The sequence below is a fragment of the Galeopterus variegatus genome, unplaced genomic scaffold (genome assembly GCF_000696425.1).
Source record: "Galeopterus variegatus unplaced genomic scaffold, G_variegatus-3.0.2 Scaffold2189, whole genome shotgun sequence".
NCBI lineage: Eukaryota > Metazoa > Chordata > Mammalia > Dermoptera > Cynocephalidae > Galeopterus > Galeopterus variegatus.
The window spans coordinates 81,441-104,616 of NW_007728300.1; the positions used below are offsets into that span (position 1 = coordinate 81,441).

The window sequence follows — 23,176 nt, forward strand, 5'->3', positions numbered from 1 at the left end:
ACACCACTATACAATACTGTAGACTCTACACTTAAGCTACACTAAATTTATTTTACAAATTAAGTAATTGCACTATGACTTTATGACAGCTTTGATGTCACTAAGCAATACGAATTTTTTAGCTGTATTATAATTTTTTGAGACCACCATCATACATGTAGTTCATTGTTGATCAAAATGGTATGCTGCACATGACTGCATTTGTGGGTTTTGATCATCCATTGCTTATGCTTTACCCACTCCTTGAGATATTATCCATCTAATTACAGGTTGCCTAAAAATTCTCTGCAAAAATTTCACTCATATATTCTTTTTTAAAAAAATTTTTATGGATGGAATCGAAATTGATTATACAAATCTTTGGGGTTCAACATTGATATATGTTGATCAAATCAATATTACTAGCATATATATATTGTTACAAATCATACTTATTCTTTATGCCCTTTGTCCAATCTCATCCCATCCCCCTCTCCCTCCAAGCAACTCCATCTGAAGGGCACAGCTGCAGCTTCTGCCATCTTCTGCTCTGTGCGCTCAGCAGTTTCAGCCTTAAAGCAGCCGTGGCATGAAATGGTCATAGTAGTTTTTTCTTTCTCTCATCATGGCTTCTCCCACCTTCATGCACTCCGTAGGTCTCTCCTCCTCAACCCCTGAGCTCTAGCGGCCCCAGCTGGGCTGTTCTTGCTTTTTTTATGTAGTTATAAATTGGTTGATTTCTGGGAGAGAGTGACACTGGGGACCGTCTATTTCCACCATCTTGACTGGAACCCCACACATACATTCTTATATCATATATAACATTCTCCTGACTGATCTATATTCTTAACTATCTGGAATCCAGACGTGGTCAGTATCCTCTGATAATTCCTGGTTATTGAAACCAACCAAGAGAATGTCAAATTATCGTTCTTTATTCTATTTTGTTTTTCAGCAATGAGCTCATCTACAGGGAAACTAACTGTCCAAGCATGTAAGTCTAGTGAGCTTATATAAACAAGTTCAATTTCCACATCAGAAAGAACTTCTTCAAATATCAGCTCGTCATTTTCCATCTAGGTCCCACATTTTCTTTGAGAGAGAATAACAATTGGTCAATAAATACAAATACTTCTAAGACTGATCTTTTAGTCATATTCATGAAAATAATTTTACATGATGAAAACTCTGGGATGATTAAAATAAAGTATGTATTTCTGGTTTGGAATAAATGAACTTGCTTTTCTAACACTTAAAAATGCTATTAAATGTGCTTTCTGCTGAGAAATAAAATAAGGAGAAAGTGTTACATGGAGAGAAGATAAACCCCATTATTTGTCAAAATATTCTTAATGTAATCGTCTTTAAAGCTGACAGCAGTTTCACTAACTCACTTCAAACCACTGTGACCTAAATGTTGACAGATTTTACAAAGGTGGTGATGAATTTGAGCAGTGGTGTTCATGCATTTGCCTCTGTGTTTTGAGAATACCCTAAATTTTCTTATGCATTTATTCATTCATTCAACGAATATCTTTTAATGTCTACCAAGTACCAGAAAGTGTGCCCAAAGCTGGTAGTACCATTGTAAATAAGACATGATCCCTGATGTAAAATTAGAGCTTGAAGGTAGGGGAAGACATAAATACATTAGGAAATATTAAAATAGTATGATAAATGCTATGGCAGAGAAAGTGCACAGTGCTATGATCAAAGTCAATCAGAGAGTCAACTAACCCTGTCTTGGGGGTCAGAAAGTGATCCCTGAGATAGGAGAGGGGAGAAGCCATAAATCAAGTGACAGGTGGAGTAAGTGTCCTGGATAGGAGGAGTAGTAAATTAAAATGTCTCCAGGCAAGCAAGAATGTGATAATTTCTAATAATTGAAAAATGTCAGTATGGCTGGAATGTAGAAGGGAGTCTGGGGGGCATGAGAAAGGCTTGGGATTAATGGTAATCATGAACCAGAACCACGCCGAAATATTTTGACTTTATCGGGAGGGCAATGAAGAGTTGCTGAAGGCTTCACAGATTACAGAAAGATCACTCAGGTTTCAGCATGGAGAATGGATTGGAGAGGCAAGACTGGAGTCAGGGAGATGAATTGGGGAGATGCTGCAGTCCTTCAGATGAGGACAGATAGCAGCCTAAACTAGAGACTAGGATAATGCCGGAGTGATGGGGGTTTCTAAAATGGCTGGCTGCAGCTGGAGTGTAATCAATACCAGTAAAATGAATTTTCTTTTTTGATACCTAATTAGTTGCAATAAGAACTGAATCTATCATATTTTCTTTATAAGCACCATGCTCTAAATAGGCTTAATTCTTAGTAGGAATCTTAAGTAGCAAAGTAATCTCTGATCTGATGCACCAAATAGAGTAAATGTTTTTCCCAACAATAGCAAATGTGGGAACATGGAACCCTCCATCCTGAAGAGTGAGAGACTGGTCGTGATACATACATCCATGCACATTTTAGGAACTAGTCACTCAGAAAAATGAAGGGGAGAGGGGATTCCAACAAATGGGCAATTACTTATCTGGCCAGGGGGAGTTACTTTCCTGGACTGAGGGGTGAGAACGTCGTGTCAAGGTAAAACTGCTGGATCAACTAAACCTAGGAGACAATTATCTTAGTGGGAGCTCCCAGGATATCTGGATAATTTACACTGCAAGTACTCAGGGCTCATTTGACACTTTGTGGTGTGTCAATCCTTCGCAGCTTAACACAGCTTCAGCAGGCAAAATACATCCACATCTACAAAGATAGGAAGTGAGCAAAAATCAACATGTCAGGAAATACACAGAATGGATAGTGATATAGTATATGCTTTTATAGTAATAAATGTAAATATCGCATTGCAGCTCTCTATTAGCTTCTCTGCATCAAGATTAGAGAGACATTTTTTATAACTTAATGATCTCATCTTTTTCAGGTTGTGGAAAACGAGCTGTTCCATTAATAGTTAACAGAATAATGTCTGGAGACATTGCAGCCAAGGCTGCCTGGCCTTGGCAAGCTTCCCTTCAGCGTAATAACATCCATCAGTGTGGGGCCACCTTAATTAGTAATATGTGGCTTGTCACCGCAGCACACTGCTTTAAGAAGTAAGTTGTTGACCTTAAGTTGGACCCTATTACTACTAAAAAGTTCTGAATTTTATCATGTTTTGAGTGATGATCAATTTCCCAAAATCTTCTTTCAGGTTCCTTTCTAAAATAATGTTACACTTGCATACTTATTTGGAAAGTTTGGTGGGGACAGAAGGAGTAGTAATCATTATCCTAGTATTCATCCATCAAGTCCTCAGAGTTTTAAATAAAGAATCATGTAAGGAAGCAGAAGACACCCTAACACAAAGTATTTACTAATAACAGACAAAATGTTCTCCACTTGATACTTGTGTGTGATTCTGCCAAACATTTGGGCCAGTCATAAATAATCAAATTCATAGCAAAGTGAAATTGAAATCTTCAGTAGAAGATGATGCATGAATTTGCTAACTGTGATAATATAGAACTACTCAAACCAAATTCACAGCACTGACATAAAAATCTGGTGGAATTAGGGCAGTTCACAACCAAAATGAGAAATTACTGGGATGATGATAAATACAGGTACTTCAAAAGAGATTTCCTTAAGTATCAAAGATTTATGAGCGGCCCTAATCTATTCCATGAGACCTTCTTGTAATAGAGAACCTCTTGACAATAAATAATGCTAGAAAAGACAAACCTGAAATAAAGAACAGCATATTGTGCTATCATATAATTTTTCAGATAAACAGTTGACACCAATTAATTCTTTATTCATTGTGAGCATTTTTGCACAACACAAATTTTATTAAATGTAAGATAAAAATCACTTTTTAAATAATTTTTACTTTTAAGGTAATAACAAATCAAATCTTTTTATCACTATTACATTTAAAATTGGGGGTTTCTTTCTAAAATGATTACCTTTATGGCCTTTCTCCAGTACCAATTATTATGGTTATAACAAGGGCTTCCTGAATATCTCTGTAAAACAGGTGGCAGCAGGATTTAGTGGGCAAAATATGCCTCAGCCAGCAAGAGAGCTGGTTCAAATGTCTGTGACCTTGGGTAAGTTACTGAACCTTGGTGTATTATACTTGTGGATGAACTAGATCTTCTCCCATTCCTTTTGACCTATAAAATTCTGACTTTTGTTACCATAATAAATTCCATCTATCTAAGAAGGTAAATCTATATAGAGATTCTTAATGTAGAATATATATATACACACATATGTGTGTGTGTGTGTGTGTGTGTGTGTGTGTGTAGATTTTTAATGTTTTAAAAATAGGAGAACTCAATAGATTGATATATTAGAAAGGCAGAAATCCCTTATGCAGTTTCGGCTGAATACCTCAAAGTACAGTAGTCCCCGCTTATCCATGGGGCATATGTTCCAGGATCCCCAGTGGATGCCTGAAACCACAAAGAGTACTTAACCCTATATATACCACAGACAATTTTTTTTCTTCTTCTCAATTTCACAAATAGAAGATTTGTTCTTACCATAGATCTTAGCAACCTCAGCTTTTCTTCTTTTCTTATTAAGTTGAGAACTTTGACCTTTTCACTTAAATGAAGCACTTTACAGCTTTTCTCTGGCATAATCCCAATTGCCAGCATCACTACTCTTGTGCTTTGGGGCCATTAAGTAAAATAAGGGTTACTAGAGCACAAGCACTGCGATACGTCTATGGTCGACCTGATAACTGAGACCAATACAAAGTGACTGAAGGGCCAGGGCATCTACTGCGTGGATCTGCTGCACAAAAGGAGGATTCACGTCCTGGGTGGGATGCAAAGGGGTGGAACAAGGTTTCATCACGCTACTCAGAATGGCACAAAATTTAAACTCATCAAATGTTTATTTCTGGAGTTTTCCATTTAGTATTTTCAGACTGTAACTAACCTCAGGCAATGGATAAGGAAGAAAATGTAATGGAGAGCATACTTTGCCAGAGTTAGCCAATTTTGTGGAAGATAGTTCTATTTTTACAAATGTCTTTATAACATCGAACACCAGATCTACACTCTATTAATCTCCACCACTGATATTCATTGTTTCACCTGGAACTACTTATTTCTTCATCCATATAACAGCTGTTCTTTAGTTTCTCTTTTTTCACAGCAAATATAGAGTGAGTGAGAATCTCCAAACCATACATGAAAATAAATATCATTACTTTATTTTCACAGCACAACTTCCAGATGTCCTACCATGTTGGTTCTTCTACTCTGAATGTTCTAGATTTTCTCAGTGTTTCCCTTAAAATATGCTTACATGAACTAAACACAGCAAGATAGATAATATGACTAATGTCATATATGTCAAAGTAAAATGGGAAGGATTCTGGAAAAAAACAAATAATAGAAACTGAATGCAAGGTAACCGGTGGCATATTAACCAAACAACTCAACACAAAAGGTGATGATTAAGAATGTCTGTTAAAATACTGAGGATATTTTTATGGCCTACTAGAGATATATAACCTCCACTATGTCCTGGACAGTATATTTTCTAGACTTGACAGATAATGTGGAAATTATGCTCATCGAATTAGCTGATTACATAAGCCTGGAAGAGAAATGGATGTGTTGGGTAAGAAAAACAAAAAGTTTAAAAGGACCTTAATTATCTTAGAATAATGAGAAAGAACTAAATGATTAATTTTAGCAGGTATAAATGTAAGGCTCTAACTTAGATACAAAAAAAAAATCCAAGTATAGCACAGAAAGAAGAAATGTGTTTAACATGTGAAAACTATTTGGAAATTTTTATCAGAAAATAACTCACTTTGAGTCAGTTGTCCCCAAAGCCATACAGTAGTCCTTCTGTATCTGTGGGGGATTGATTACAGGATCCCCTATGGATACCAAAATCCAAGGATGCTCAAGCTTCTGATGTAAAATTGTGTAATATTTACATATAACTACACATATCTTCCCATATATTTTAAATCATCTCCAGATTACTTATAATGCCTAATTCAATGTAAATGCTATTTAAATAGTTGTTGTATTATTTAGGAAATAATGACAAGAAAAAAAAGTCTGTATATGTTCAGTACAGATGCAACTATTCTTTTTTTTTTTTTTTTTTCCAAATATTTTAGATCCAAGGTTGGTTGAATCCATGGATGTGGAAGCCACAGATATGGAGGGCCAACTGTATTGTGATTTAAATTGCATTGGAAGAAATGTAGAAACCAGAATAAATGAGATGTTAGACTCTTTGTTGGTCAGATCCTACCTGGGACAGTGAATTCTGTTCTGGATGACATGCTTAAAAAGAACTCAACAAAATGAAATGCTCTTAAAGAGTCTTGAATGGTAAAGAAAAAGGCAAAATATATCCATACACCCTTGCCACTCCTAGCATGGTCCATGGACTAGCAGCATTCACATCACTAGGGAATTTGTTAGAAATACAAGAATCTAAAGTCCCATCCTGGACCTACAGAATCAGGAGCTGCATTTTTATAAGATCCCCTGATTATTTGTATGCACATTGAAGTTTGAGATACACTGTTCTATGAGACAAAATTTTACTATGAGAAAGCTCTGGTAGAGATGATAGTTGTATTCATATATCTGAAGTACTCTTATGTGGAAGAGAATTAGAGAATCAAGAATGAACTTGCCAACAACAGAGTTGCTGCAAGATTAAATGATTTCCAAGATGAAAAAAGGGATTCTAAGGCAAAGAGCATGCCCGCATCTGCAGAAGTGTTCAAGCATAGACAATCACCATTTGGGAGTGTGTTTTGAACAATTACCACAATTCTTAAGCTTTTATTATACAATTATTAAGCATTAATAATAATATTATTATTATTATTATAGGTGCTTAAGATTTGTTTTATATAATTCTTATATCCACACCATTTGGCAAGCTTTTTTTAACTAGGGGATAAGAAAAGTTAAGAAACTTGCCAAGTTCACAGTGTTAGGAGATGGTGGAGTTGAAAACAAGCATATGTCTTCCTCAAGCCAAATCCCATTCCTCAAACACTGGATCAGTGAGAGGACTAAATGACTTTTTATGACCTTTCCTATCCTGAGATTGTTTAATATTATTGCAGCTTAATATTGAGTTAAAACTTAAGAAACCTCATCAGATGTTTGATTATTTTTAAGCTAATAATCAACAAAATTTCCAGATCCTTTCTTTAGGGATGGCTTCCAGACCAGGTGTCACTACTTTGAATTTTTACGATTTACTTTGGAATCTAAATTACTATTTTATATTAATCACCATTAAATTTCATCTTGTCGATTTGAGCCCAGGTTAAAAGTTTAGAAAGTTTATTCTTAATCTTGATTTAGCATCTCTCATGCCAGGTATTTCTTTCAGGTTTGTTATCTACACATGTAATAAAACAAGCTGTATTAAATAATATCAGATCTTTGTTTGAAAGTTCTAGAATGATCATTCGTACTTGAGTAACACGGTTCAACGTCTGACCTTTACATTTTCAAGTCCTAAAAAATTGATTTATGTTAAGTTAATCTAGGTATAATTAAGTTGAGAGAATAGCTTTGCACCAAGAAAACTCACAAAAGACTGATTTATAAATGAAACCGTCAGTGTATCTCTGCTATATGAACAATTGTGTTCACAAATCAATTTTTATCTAACTTTTCTCATTAGAGTATTTGTGCACATCAAGATGGTGTATGAAAACAAAATTTTCAAATGGCAATGATCCCAGCACAATTAAAAACTGTCAAACTGGATTTAAACCTCATTGATATGTTTATATGCTCCTTCCATGACTAAAGCTATCTATTAAGAAATGATTAGGTTGATAAACAAGTATCTACATGTTCATATCTGTTTCTTTGCTTATCCTTCATGAATAATGGTAGTTCAATTAATTACTTAAGGATCATCAATCTTGCTATTAATGGATAGGTTTTGGTGGAAGACAATGTTCTGTACAGAAAACAGCAGAGAGAAGCAGATAGACGCATGAAGATTTTAACCCACCTAGCCTTATTTCCCACAAGTACAAATCAAAGGCTTTACAAGATGATCTTTCAACATTACTAAATGGTCTTTCTAATCCTTGTATGTACCATAATCCACCAGTTGCTCAAACCCACAATCTAGAAGTCAACCACACATGATCATCTGAGAGAGGATACTGCAATTATCTTCTGACAGCTTTTACCACATCTACTCTTGACCTTCAACAATCTATTCTCCAGAAAGAACCAACAGGATTTTTAAAAAATGTAAATGAGACTACATCATTCCTCAACTTAAAAACATCCAGTGGATTTCCTTATCACTTGAATAAAATCGAAGCACTTTATAATGACCTATAAGAAACTCTAAAATCTGGTTTCTGCCTGCCTCTCCAAACTCATCCACTGTGCTTCCCCCCGTGTCTTGACTGCAGTCCATCTGGCCCGAGGCCTTGGGACACTGGCCTAAAACTTGTCTTTCTGATATTTTTCATGGCTGTCTCCTCATCAGCCATGTCTCAGCCCAAACGGGTTGATCTCAAAAAAGCCTTCCCTAATGATCCCTTAGTAGGCTATTCCATTACCCTATTTTATTTTAATCATAACCTTTATCACTCTTTGAAGTTTTTTATTAGTTTTTTATTATTGAAGTTTGTTAAATTGTTTTGATCTTTTTCCTTCCCTGGAATTTAATACTCCTTTAGCAGGACCCTTATCTTGGGGTCTTGCTCACCACTTTATCCCCAACATTTCAGATAAGGGTCAGCACATAGATGCTCAATAAACAATTGCTGAAGGGATTATTAAATGATATTTTGTGTGCCTTACAGCTCTAAAATTCAATAATTCTGTATTGAATTTCAGCTCTAATATGCTGTTTGTATATATTATTTCTTTCAAAATACTATAAATAGATTATATTTAAACAGTCAGAGAAAACTGTAATTGCAACCAAGTATTCTCAAGATGGAGTTTTCTCTTTTTTAGCCTAAATGGAGTTGATGTAGCTCATATATTCTGTGCAGCTCATATATTCTGTTATTTCTAACTTTTTTCCAGTAAAGTAAATCCACATGAATGGACTGTTAGCTTTGGAACAACAATCAAACCTCCTTTAATGAAAAGAAATGTCAAAAGAATTATTGTCCATGAGAGGTATCACTCCCCAGCAAGAGAGTATGACATTGCCGTTGTGCAGTTCTCTCCCAGAGTCACCTTTTCAGATGACATACGTCGGATTTGTTTGCCAGAAGCCTCTGCGTCCTTCCGACCAAATTCAACTGTCTACATCACAGGATTTGGAGCACTTTTCTACGGCGGTGGGTATCTCAGAAGAGTAAACAGAGCCCTAAACCCTATTTAGTGCAGTGTGATTTAATTTCCATCAGTATTAATTTCCATCAGATTTAATTTCTATCAGCCATTTCCACATAGCTTGGTTGGAAAAGTTAAGCCTTTTTTTTTTTTTTGCAAGTGACAGAAACTCAACTAAAATTAACCAAAGCATAAACAAAAACAAAAAACAGCTAATTTGGCCCTTGTAATTTGGAAGTCAAGAACTGTGATGAGTCTGGCTCCAGACACAGCCAGATTCAGGGGTTCTTATAACGCCATCGGGCTCTGAATCTGTATCTTTTCCATCTCTTGGCCCTGCTTTCCCCTATGTTGGCCTCTTTCGGAGGGATTCTAGCGCCACATAGCGGCAAAGGTGGCCAACAACAACTCAAGGTTCAATCATGCTCCCCAGTAAACAGAGGGAATACATTCCCCTCTCTTCACCAGAATCCACGTTCATCCCCGAAAAAGCCTCTAATCATCCCAGCTTGTGTCCAGGGGTATTCGGATTGACTTCCTAAACAAAATACTCTTATGCCCATGCAGCAAAATTTGTTTCAGTACTAAAGAGGCAAATTTAAGGGTGATCATGAATAAAAATAGAATAGAGATAAATCATCAATGCATTTTGCCCTTTCTAAAATGATTCAACTTGATATACTAACTTAATCTCCTAAGAAATAGTAACAATTTAGTTATAGGATGTTTTAGGCATTCTCAGTCAGGCACACTCTATATTCCATGATGTGGTCCAGATGAAAAATGGCTTTCCGAGAATGACAAAACCCATTCACAGAACTCTATATAATTTTCTTATATACAACAAACTGTAAAGAATAAGCCTTTAATTCCCAGTCTCCAGTAAGGAACTAGTTATAACCTTTTACTAAAGTAGCCAGGAATACAGATTTTTTTTCCAGATGTCCCATTTTGTTTTGTTCCATCTCATACTAGCTATGCATTGCTTTCTTTAAGGTCATATTACCAATCACAGAAAATATTACCCATAATTTATTAATCCCAGTAGAATAGAGCTGCTGTCCTAACACCTACATCTGTACTCGCTCTGATGGGTTTTCTCCTAAGATAGGACTTTCAATCTCTGCTTCATAATGAAAGGAAGGACATCACAAATCCTTTGGCTTGGTGGGAAGAATTTTTTTTTTTTTTGCCAGGAGGTTGGGAAAATACACCTGCCATAATGCTTTGTGAGTAGCAATAGAATCTGACGTTTACAGAACACTCCATTCAACAACAGCAGTATACACCCTCATTACAAGCACCTATAGATAACTCACCAAGACAGACCATATCCAGATCCATAAAACAAACCTTAAAAATTTAAAAGAATTGAAACCATACAAAGTATGTTCTCTGACCATAATGGAATTAAATTAGGAATCAGTAACAGAAATAAAAGAGTAAATTCTCCAAATGGTTGGAAATTAAACACACTTGTAAATAAAGACGAAGTCCTTAAGAAAAATTTAAAATACATAAAAGTGAATGAAAATGAAAAATACGTATAGAAATGCATGCAGGATACTCCTAAAATATGGAGTTCTTTTAAGTTCATGGAAAAATAGAATTAAAAGATAATACACATTTTTCCTTGAACTTTTTGAAGACCCCTCATAGTGTGAAGGGGGAAATTTATAGCAAATGCATGCATTATAAAAGAAAAAAGATCTAAAATTAATAATCTAAGTTCCCATTTCAAAAAATTAGAAGAGAGAAAAATAAACCTAAAACAAGCAGAAGGAAGGAAATAATAAAGAGTAGAAATGAATGAAATTAAAAATAAGGAAATAATAAAGAAGATTAAGAAATAAAAAGCTGCTTCAATAAAATTAATACTTTGTAAGAAATGTCATGAAGCATTCCCAGAGTAGATATGTTCAGAGATGTCCAGAATTTATGTTATGCTTTTATAACTTGAAATAAATTTATCAATTAGTTTGCTGAAAAGATTATAAATTTACACTATCACCTGCAATACGTAGATTGTCAATTTCACCTTGCCCTTCTCAGCATTGGACATGAATTTTTTTAATTGATAATGTAGTAGGCAAAAAAAAAATGTATTTAGAGGGCAGCATAACTTGAATAATCTCTTAGCACATTTCTGCATTTAACACATATTTTCTGGGCACTTTTAAATTTTATTAATATTATTTTTTTACATTCTAGGATGTTGTTGTAGAGCAGTTGAGAGGGAGGGGGCAAGGGGAAGGAAATGGGATGGAAGGTGGGGTGGGATTGAGGCCTGTGGCACCTCCTACATTCCCACAGGGGAGACCGGTGGGCTTCCAGCGGTGAGTTGGTTATTGCCGGGCTAGGTGAAGATGTCAGGGATGTGTGGCAACAGCCCTCGCTCCCCACCACCCCAGCTCAGGAACCCGGGGCCCTTCTTGCTGAGGTTTGCTGGTCGTCACTGGGCTAATTGAGCATGGGGAGGGGAGTGGACAAGGGCCTCGCCCCCAACCGCCCCAGCTCAGGAGAGCCCAGGTCACCTCCTGAGGTGGTTCAGTGGTCGTCGCTGAAGTGGATGCACTTGTCAGGGGTGTGGCCAAGGCCCAAGGCCTCCATCCTTGGAACTGGTTGCAGGTGTCAGGGGGCATGGCTGAGGCACCCTGCCCTCCCCACTTCCTGGCTTGGTAGCCCAAGGGACTTCTGGTCCTTGTAGGTGTTATAGATGTTCTTTGGTGAAATGAGACCTTTACTAGTTATCAAAGTTTGTCTCTGGTTGTGGGGACTTTGATTTTTCTTTCAATTCTGTGTTGGATTATTTGCTGTTCCCACCACTTAAACTCTGCACTGGAACTAATTTGTTGTCCTTTGCTTACTTCTAAAATGGGGGAACTTCCTGTGGGGACTAGTACTTGAGCTCTGTGGTTGGGCTAAATTGTTGCTTTGCTACTGATTCCCTAGGGAAGGCTTTTGTGCAGCTCAGGTTTCAATGGTTGACTTTGGTACTTCTGGAACTGGTGAAATCTGGTGCACCTGGGTTGTGCAGAAACACTGGTCTGGGTCAGAGTCTTTTCACCAAACTGCACCACTTGCAATTCAGTATTCATGACTAGTCTCCTCTCAGTGGTACTGCACTGATTGGGGTGCAGATCAGCTGTCCTTGCTGTGCCCCAGTGTTCCCCCCACGGGCCCATCTCCCCCACCTCCTGTGCTCCAAAAACTTCCCATGGGACTGTTGTGGCTCCTCAGTCTTATGTGGGTCCACAGGAATGCTGTTGGTGGTACTGCTGGCTTGGGGCCCACCAAGTCCCTCTTCTCCCCTGCTGCCTCCAAGAAACTTCATCTGAAGGACACAGCTGTGGCTTTGGCCGCCTCTTGCTCCATGTGCTCAGCAGCTCCAGCCTTAAAACAGCTGCAGCACAAAACGGTCGGAGTGGTTTTTTCTTTCTCTCATCATGGCTTCTCTGATCTTTTTGAACTCTGTAGGTCTCTCCTCCTCTTCCCCTGAGCTCCAGCAGCCCCAGCTTGGCTGTCATTGCTTTCCAGTGGTTGTAAATTGGTTGATTTGTGGGAGAGAGTGACACTGGGGACCATCTATTCCACCATCTTGACCAGAAGCTTCCTGAGTACTTTTTAAAATGTGTTTGCAAACACCTCTCCAGAAATAAATCTTGAAATGGTCTTCTAAAGAAATTGGTGTCTATATTAATTTTGTATTACTGTGTAACAAATTACCAGAAACTTAAGAGCTAAAAACAACATGTATTACTGTTTCACAGTTTTCCATGAGTCAGAAGTTCAGACACAGCTTAAGTCCTCTTCTCAGGGTCTCATAAAATTGCAGTCAAGGTGTCAGATGGGGTTGTGATGTCATCTGCTGCTCAAGGTTCTCTTCAAGCTCACTGGTTGTTGGAAGAATTCCATTTCGTGCAGGTGTAGACCACATGGCAGCTTACTTCTCCACCACCATTAGGAAAGTATCTCAGGAAAGGCCTAAGCCCTCTTTGAAGAGGCTCACCTGATTAGGGCAGACCCATCTTGGATAATCTGCCTTTGATTAACTCAACGTCAAACTGATTAGAGATTTTATTACACCTGCAAAGTTCCCTCTCCTTTGCCATCTAGCACAACCATCATATTCACATATCCTGCCCATATTTGATGGGAAGGGAATCACACAGGAATTTGGGGGATCATCCTAGAATTCTTGCAACCACAGTGTCATGATTTCCCAACCAGTATATGGTTTGGTATAAAGAACCCCTGATGTCTGTGCTATTCTTAGTTTTCTAGCTAGTCTGCCTGCCATAACATTGGCTTCTACAACTCAGGATCTAGTTTACAATCTGGAGCCTCCAATTGTAACACATAAGAAGTGAAATAATAGCCATTTAATGCCATTATGTATGCAAAAGCTCTTCATAAGATGTAAAGGATAAAATAAATGTACGTAATTTTATACTTATTCAATTGAGCGAAGGGAGAAAACTATCAAAGCATGCAAAATTTCTGGGGACAATCTGGAATCCACAAATACAAACTTTATAAAAAATGGAATGATGGAGCTGGCCAGTTTGCTCAATTGGTTAGAGCATGGTGCTGATAACACCAAGGTCCAGGGTTCGATCCCTGTACAGTCCAGCATGAAACAAAAACAAAAAGGAATAAACTCATTGAAACTCATTGTTTTTAAAATAAAGGTACAAGAATTTTACAGAAAAAGAAACCAAATGGTTTTCTTGCCTGTAGAGATATTTATAAAAATGTGACAAGACAATAATTATCCTTAAGTGTTCCAGATTTTAACCAGAAATTCTTTTCTCTAGGAACTGTTAATATTAACCTCATTCTGTACTGACAACTTTCGTATGAAAAAGATTAGGAAAAAACTCTGCTCACTTCATTCTCACTGAGGATGCTGACTGTAAATACTAAAATGACTATGTTTTTTCCTTAAGGGGAATCCCAAAATGATCTTCGAGAAGCCAGACTGAAAATCATAAGTGATGATGTGTGCAAGCAACCACAGGTGTATGGTGATGATATAAAATTTGGGATGTTTTGTGCCGGATATCTGGAAGGAATTTACGACGCCTGCAGGGTAAGTTGGAAAGATTATTTTGATATCACTGAGTTAAAAACTTTTATCTGGTCCAGGAAATATTCTATGTTGTTTATGTTAGTACAAATACAGATATGGTGTCAGCTTGAAAAAGTTACAAATGCAAATTTTACAGCACAAACATATTTTTAAATGTTTTATTAAGCAAAATGAAGTAAGCACAGCGTTTCTTTGATGCTACCAAACTAATCAAAAAAATTAAAATTTCTTCTTTGTATATTGATTGTACATATTTATGTGGTACAGTTATATTCTAACACATATATACAATGTATAATGATCAAATCAGGGTAGTTAGCATATTCATCATTGTATAAATTTATCATTTTTTATGATGAGAACATTTGAGCTCTTCTGTTCCAACCATTTTAGAACTTACAATAAATTATTGTTAGTTATAGATGCCTAGCCCTACTGTAGTCCACTAGAATTTATTTTTCCTATCTAGCTGTAATTTTGTGTCCATTAACCACCCTCTCACTTTCCCCCAACTCCACCCTTCCCAGCATCTAGTGACTATAATGCTACTCTCTACTTCTAAAAGTTCAACTTATTTTTCTGACAAGGGATTAATATCCAGAATATACAAGAAACTCAAACAATTTAACAGCAATAATAATAATCTGATTTTTAAATGGGCAAATGACCTGAATAGACATTTCTCAAAAGAAGATATACAAATGGCCAACAGGTACATAAAAAAATGCTCAACATCACTAATCATCAGGGAAATGTAAATCAAAACCACGATGAGATATCATCTCACCCCAGTTAGACTGGCTATTATCAAAAAACTAAAAAATAGCAAATGCTGGCGAGGATGTGGTGAAAGAGGAACTCATCTTATACACTGTTGGTGGGACTGTAAATTAATACAGCCATTATGGAAAACTGTATGAAGATTCCTCAAAAAACTAAAAATATAACTACTATATGATCCAGCAATCCCACTACTGGTTAGCATATCAAAAAAATATCTGCACCCCCATGTTTACTGCAGCACTATTTACAATAGCCAGGATATGGATTCAACCTAGCTGTCCATCGACAGATGAATGGATAAAGAAAACATGGTATATAAACACAATGGAATACTACTTAGACATGAAAAAGAATGAAATCCTGCCATCATGAGCCTAGAAGACATTATGTTCATGAAATAAGTCAGGCACAGAAAGATGAATACTACATGTTCTTACTTATATGCGGAAGCTAAAAAAAAAAAAAAAGTTAAAATTTCTTAATAACTAGAAATCCAAAGATTAAAGCAAAGTTCTTTTCCTTAAAGGGTTCATATTCTAGAAAGGAAACAGTCATGTATACTAAACTATGAAGTGATGTTATAAGTGATATAATGGAGGGCAAATATTTTTTTTCCTTCAAGGGAACATTTTTGAAACAATATCAGAGAGATGATATTTAAATGAGGCCAGAAGAATAAATAGCACTTACCCAATAACAGAATAAGAAAAGAATATGATAGAAAAGAGAAGGAGCATAGCCAAAATTATGAAGATGTAAAATCACAATTCATATCTGAGAGAATCCTAAATAATCTATTGGGTCTCAGCGTTAGAGGTGAGAGAAGTACTTAACTCCGAGAAGGTAGATTAGGCCATGCTGTGAATAATCCGGTGTCCTTCCCAGTGTCTTCCTCTGTCATCCAACATCTATCCAGCATGTGTATTTTCCAGCAAAGGCAGGAGTGTGTTTCTTCATGAGGCACCTGCATTTTAACATGAGATTCCTGAAAACTCCAAAGAGGTGACTCTAGGTGATGACATGATGGGAATGCTATTGATATCAGGTGGCAGAACACCCTTCCCAGAGTCCCTCAAACTATATGACAGAGGCAACCTCTCCTAGAAAAGGAACAGGGAGTTCTGTAGCCTATAGCTGGCGGGAGCAGGATCTGGTACACAGCTCAGCTCAGTTGCCAAGAATGTAGAGACCAGGGACTCCAGTGAGAGCCGCACGCTGTGGGAAACAAGTGGAAAGTGGCGGCAGGAGTCTTGGAGCACACAGGATATGGGAATCCAGGCAGACCGTGAGATTGGTGATAAGGCTCAGAAAGGATTGGTGGCCATAGAGAGGCTTCCCTGGACTGGGGAGCAGAGATAGGATTCCTGCCTGACTGTGTAGGTGAGTAACAAGACAAAGCTCTATGCATAGAAAATAGGGGAAGTTATCAGGTGAGTGACTGAGGCACAAGGATCCAACACAGGGGTACAGTGATTATAGTTGGGGCACATGGTAAAGGGCTTAGTCTGTCTGATAAAACAGAAGTTCAAACCACCAATATCAGCTTGACTTTTTTTTTTTTTGCTGTTTTTGGTAGCTGGCCAGTACAGGGATCTAAACCCTTGACCTTGGTGTCATCAGCACCATGCTCTAACCAATTGACTTTCTCAAATTTACCAAATATTGATCTAGAACTCAATAAACCCTTTCTTATATATTCAAGATTGGTCCCAGAGTCTGCTGTGGGAGAAAAGAAGAGAGAGAGAGAGAGCACTTAGATTTTCAGCCAAAGGTCCAGCCAGGCACCTTCAAACACAAATGACAAAAGGATAAGAATTGCTGAGACAAAAGTCAAAAATGAAAGGCTTTGACAGCTTAGTCCAGATTGGTGATTCTGCTGCTGTCTAGTTCAGTCAAGAGTTTACAAAAAGAAAGATCCCTAGTTATAACCATCACACAGGCAGCAGCCACACTTATTGGAAAGCTCTCCCAAGATGGCATTCAAACACCCACTCACTACGTGAGTGTTTGCAACATTATTCTGGAGGACCCATAATTTAAATTCATGTAGTTGGGAACATAATGTGTAGGAAAATTAATCCAGAATTGTCCCTGGTCATTGTTTTATTCACTCTAAGTCTCTTCGTTTATCCATTCAAAAAATGCCTAAGAACCCTACTATGTGCCATGTACCATATACTCAGGGTACTGGAAATACAATCATGAGCAAAAACCTGCATGGAACCTACTTTCAGGGAACTACTCTAGTGGACCAGATTTGCATGAATCAAAAAATTATACTATAATGAAAAGAAGATAACTAAAAAAAAAAAGAATGGAAGGAAAAAGTCATGTTTCTACGAGTATACATGAGAAATGAACATGGCTAGCAGGAGTTGAGCCGAAGGGTGACTGGAGCTTAGCTAGTACCTAGCAGAGAAGTAGGAGTTAACTAGGAAGACTGCACGTGAGGATGGGGGTAGCGAGAATTCTAGGAACTAAAAGAAGACCGTGTGGTGGGACACAGAACGTGTGGGGCCCATGGTGCAGGGTGAGGCAGGAGAGTTGGTATGAGGCCAGACTGTGCAGCGCCTACGAGCCACGTTAAATATTTTGCTCTTTTTCCTAAGGGCAATGGAAAGCCATTATAAAGTTATAATCAAGAGAATTTTGTTAAATAGGTTTATATTAAATTAGTTAATACGTGCAAAGCTCTCAAAACACTGTGTGGCTTACAGTAAGTACTAGTTAGATATTTGTTAAATTCAAGCGGTGGTAAAATCAAATTTGAATATTGTGAAAATTATCCTGGTCACAATATGGAGAAAATTTGGAGAAGGGCCATAGCAGATCAATCAGCACAGATTGCAAAAATCCAAGTGAAATATGGTAATTTGGACTAAAAGGTGGCATGGAGACAGAGATAAATAGAGCATTTAGGAGGTGAAATGGATGAATGAAGAATAAATTCCATATGGTTGGAAAGAGGGGGAGAAGTGCAGCAATATATATATATAAATTTTGGGGTAAAAGAAATAAAGATAAAATAAATATCTGGCTTGAGTAACTGCAGAGATTGTGGTACCAATCAACGAGTTAAGGAAGCATGGCAAAGTCCCGATCCAGGGAGAGAGATCATGACTGCAAGTCAGCCATGTCAGGTTCGAGGTGCTTTGAGACACACAAGTGAGTGTCTGCTGGATGCGTGCCCACTCCATTTCCTCATCTACAATGTCAGCTGACCTCCCACCCATTTACAGCCCAAGTTTTAGCTTGATTCCTCCTTCTTTGTTGTGACAGCTTCTAGGCCTGTCCCCACTACATCCCTTGTCTCTGTCCTTTTGTATTATTAGCTGGGCCCTTCGTTTGGCACTCACCATTTTCTGTCGTGATGTAGCTGCTTGGTGCCCTTGTGCCTGCCTCTTCAGATAGGCAATAAGGACTGCAGAGGCTCCTTGGTCATTGAATTATTCTTGAGTGATTGATTACTTAATTAAGAGGAGATGAGAATTAGTGAAGAAAAGAAAGAGAGGAAAGAGTAATACTATTGAGCCATAATCTGTCTATAATCTGTATAAACTCACAGTTTAAAAGTGTACTGCCGATGACCTCAACAGAATCTATTGGGGTATTTGTTAAAAACACAAATCCTGAATCCCACCCTCGGCCAACAGAATCTTCAGAAGTGGACATCAGAGGTCTGCATTTAAGGAACTCCCCACATGGTTTTTATTCACAATAAAGTTTGAATTTTTGTGTTCAAACTCATTCTGCTACTTTCCAAAACCCACTAAAATTAGTTTAAAGGAAGACAAAAGTAGAACAATCATTTTGAAAAACTGTTTTGTATTATCTACAAAACACAGCTTTTTGTATACCTACAAATTGCACTTAATTTTTTTTTAAAGATATTAACCTATAAGAAACAAAAGGGGGGGGCGACCCCGTGGCTCACTCAGGAGAGTGCAGCATTGGGAGCGCCGAGGCCGCAGGTTCAGATCCTATATAGGGATGGCCGGTGTGCTCACTGGCTGAGTGCAGTGCGGGTGACACCAAGCCCAGGGTTAAGATCTCCTTACTGGTAACAAAAAAAAAAAGAAACAAACAAACAAAAAGTAAGAAAGCTGAAAAGAGATTCCAAGAAAATTTTGAAAGAGGGAGAGAAGATGGAGGAGTTTTAACTGAGTTAGCACAGGAGAGATTAATACATAAATGTCTTGGTTGGAGAGGGTATGGAATACCAGTTTTAAGTAAACATCAGCATCTTGAGAGATCACATAATGCTGAAGGTTTGGACGTGTGTGTGTGTGTGTGTGTGTGTGTGTGTGAGAGAGAGAGAGAGAGAGAGAGAGAGAATCTGTGTGTTGAGATGGGGGGACATCTTCAGTGAGAGTAAAAGAACTGACAAATTATCTAACATCTTTCAGCATTAGTAACAATTATTATTAGACCTTGGTAGATCTTTTAGAGCATTCAACATTTGCCACAGGCACATAGAAAACTCACCAATCTAGCTGGCTGGTTAGCTCAGTTGGTTCGAGCATGGTGATGGTAATAACAAGGTCCAGGGTTTGATCCCTGTACAGGCCAGCAAAAAAAAAAAGGAATGAAAACTAGCCAAATAAAAAAGGGTGTGCTATCAATTCTAGGAAATCAGAGTCTTCCAAAGAAAGGTAACATGATCCAAATATGTTACTTGACTTATTAATAAATAGAATTTACAAAATGACATCAGTGTAAACACTGGCTGTTAATTTAACCAAAAGGGAAGATGCTATAATGTAAAGATGTGGTGAGAGAAAGTTGCAGAGGTTGTAAAACAGCTTAATCCTTACCTACATAGCAGGAAATCAATATATACTATCTAAATCTAGAAAGCAATTTGAGCAAATTATTTAGGGATAAGGATTTAGATACCATAAGAAATTATTAAACAAGCATGAAGCATGACTACCTTTGGGGAACAGACTAGATGAGGATATATGGACATATGATGGATTTTTTAAGCCTCTTCATATTTTTTCCCTTTTTCTTTTTTTAAAAAACTATATGTTGTTTACTCTAACAAAAATAAGATTTAATTTAAAAATGTGGAAAATTCATCTCACCCCAGTTAGACTGGCTATTATCAAAAAGAGAACAATAAAATCTGGTGAGAACACAGAGAAAGGAGAACTCTTCTACACTGTTGGTGAGACTGTAAATTAGTACAGCCATTATGGAAAATAGTACAGAAGTTTCTCAAACAACTACAGATAGAGCTACCATATGATCCAGCAATCCCATTACTGGGTATATACTCAAAGGAATGGAAACCATCATATCAAAGGGAAACCTGTACTCTCATGTCCATTGCAGCTCTATTTACAATAGCCAAGATATGAAACCAACTTATATGTCCATTGATGGATGACTAGATAAGGAAAATGTGGTATATATACACAATGGAATACTACTCAGCCATAAAAAAGAATGAAATTCTGCCATTCACAGTAACATGGATGAGCTTGGAGAAAATTATGTTAAATGAAATAAGCTAAGTCCAAGAAAAGAAATAGCACATGTTCTCACTCATAAGTGGGAACTAAGAAGGAAGTGAATGGAATAGAAAGGAATGGAATGGAATGGAAGGGAGGGAGGGGGGAAGCGGGGGGAGAGAGAGAGAGAGAGAGAGAGAGAGAGAGAGAGAAACCACAATACAATGAACTTTCAGAAGGAGAGAACAGAGCTATGGTTACTAGAGGTGGAAAGAGGGGAGGGGGAGAAGGTTAGGGAGAAATTGGGTGATGGGAATAAAGAATAATTATGAATTATAATAATGAATATGCTAATAATACTAATTTGACCACCACATACTGCATACAAATACTGATAGTCAACTTTGTACCCCATGAATATGTATACTCAATTACTCTTCAATTAAAAAATAAAAAAATAATTAATTAATTAAAATGTGGAGATTCGAATCTTAAGGCTCTTTATAATTTTGAAATCTATGTTTCAATTAATTATTCTATATTGGTAATCTATGCATATACTGTCTAGTAATAAAATATTTGGTTCATCAAAATATCTTAAACAATAACCTTTATGTTCAGCTGATTTTCTTTCTCTTTTCTTTTTTTTATTTTCAGGGTGATTCTGGGGGACCTTTAGTTGCAAAGGATCTTAAAGATACCTGGTATCTTATTGGAATAGTGAGCTGGGGAGATAACTGTGGTCAAAAGAACAAACCTGGAGTGTATACACAAGTCACTTATTACCGAAACTGGATTGCTTCAAAAACAGGCCTCTGATTCACCATAAACGTTAAAAAATGAGAGCTGTATGCAGGTCATACAGGCATGAGAATCCAAATATTTGGTGGGTGTTGTACAGTGAAGTGAGATTAAATCACTGGACCTGGCAACACAAGACACATAACATGATTTATTTTAGAATCACCTTAATCAATCAATAATCCATAGCCAATTTATAAGGGATTTTTATTTGTAAAGAAATGGGTCAGTTTAGCCTGGTTTGCAAAATACAGCGAGCTACTCAGCTCTTGAAATCACAAAAGTTGGAGTATGAGATGTAATACAAATTTTTGAAGACAGTTTGTAAGATTTTGAGTGCCTTTGTCAGGGGTTTCCCCTTAAGTGAGAAAGTTTTTGAACTCTCAAAGAGTTTATGAAACCCTTTTGCAATTCCCTAACATTTCTCCACAGCTCACAAATATTTTTATTTATTTTTCATTATTCTTCCAGATCTTACAAAGAGTTTTCCACACAATAAAAAATAAATTGGCTATTTCTAAACCCATTTGAGGGACACTCGAAGAAAGTTATATGTAAGAAACAAAGTCGTGATAAATCAAGCCAGAGCTCCTCTAAACTTTTTTAGTTGTGAAATCTTTCTAATTTTTTGGTCGATTTTTTAACACACACATACACATACAGTTATCCCCACCTTACAAATATATACAGAGAATGTCTGATATATATAGTAATTAATTAATCAAAAATGTATTTTTGTCACAAAAATTTTGGGGGAGATGATGGTAATTTCATGAGCAGCCCCAGCACAAGGGCACACAAACTTGACATTTTATAGATGTAGTTACATATTTTGCCCACCAGAGAGCAATTTTGTACATTATTATTGTAAGGTTAAATACCCGCAGAAAAAAATTGAGAATTTACTACCTTGAAGAATCAAAGAGCACTGTCTTTCTCCTTAAAAAGAAACTTTATTTTCTTCTGTTGCTACAGCCAATTAGCCCCTGAGGCTTTTGGCAGTAGCTTGACTACTGCAACCATGAAACCCCAGTTTTTAAAAAAACATTTTTAAATACATATAAATGTTGAGCCCCTGTAACATAGAGCACATGAACAAGGTGGTCTGAAAGAGAAAATATAGTCCCTAAGTAAAGTATCTCACGAAGTCATTAGGAGAGTGAGACTCATGTATTCCATAACGCAATTAAATGAAGCCTTTTTGAAAGCTGTTACTCTGCTTGGCAAGGCCCAGGACACATCAGGGTGTGTGGGCTGGATAGACATTTACTCGTGTAGTCCAAATATAAGTCAAACCATTGGAACTATTGAGAAGGCATGAAAATAATCCTAAAATAATCTGAAAGAGATTTGTAATTCATTCACAAAAAGAAATTGATCCATAATTTAGACTCATAGAAATTAATTTAGGAGAGATTACACAGACATACAGGCCAACTCACTTATGACTAAGAGAACTGAAACCAGTAAACATAAATAACTTGATTGAGCTATAGATATTTTACATCACCAATGGGCCTGGAACCTAGGTACCAATTTCACATTCTCCTTTCCTTATAAAATACCCTTATGACTGTCTACATTTATTGAATCATCAGATCTGTAAAATTTTCAGTAAGTGCTATTGAATCTGCTTTAAATTAGGGCAGTCTTAAAATGAGAATTTTAAATGATGGGATTCACTTAGGTAGCTGGCTGCCAATCTCTGAACTCACTTCATTATAAAGTTGCTTCTTCATATATA

General features: G+C 37.0%; 1 protein-coding gene across 1 annotated transcript in view; it reads left to right on the forward strand.

The window, feature by feature from the left end:
* TMPRSS11A (transmembrane protease, serine 11A) overlaps positions 1-21,450 on the forward strand; it is a 47,988-nt gene extending 26,538 nt beyond the window's left edge. Inside the window, exons 5-8 of the mRNA XM_008580879.1 lie at positions 2,916-3,087; positions 9,046-9,305; positions 14,250-14,392; positions 21,289-21,450. Coding sequence (XP_008579101.1) covers positions 2,916-3,087; positions 9,046-9,305; positions 14,250-14,392; positions 21,289-21,450 — 737 coding nt within the window. The remainder of the gene's footprint in view (positions 1-2,915; positions 3,088-9,045; positions 9,306-14,249; positions 14,393-21,288) is intronic.
* The last annotated feature ends 1,726 nt before the right edge of the window (positions 21,451-23,176 follow it).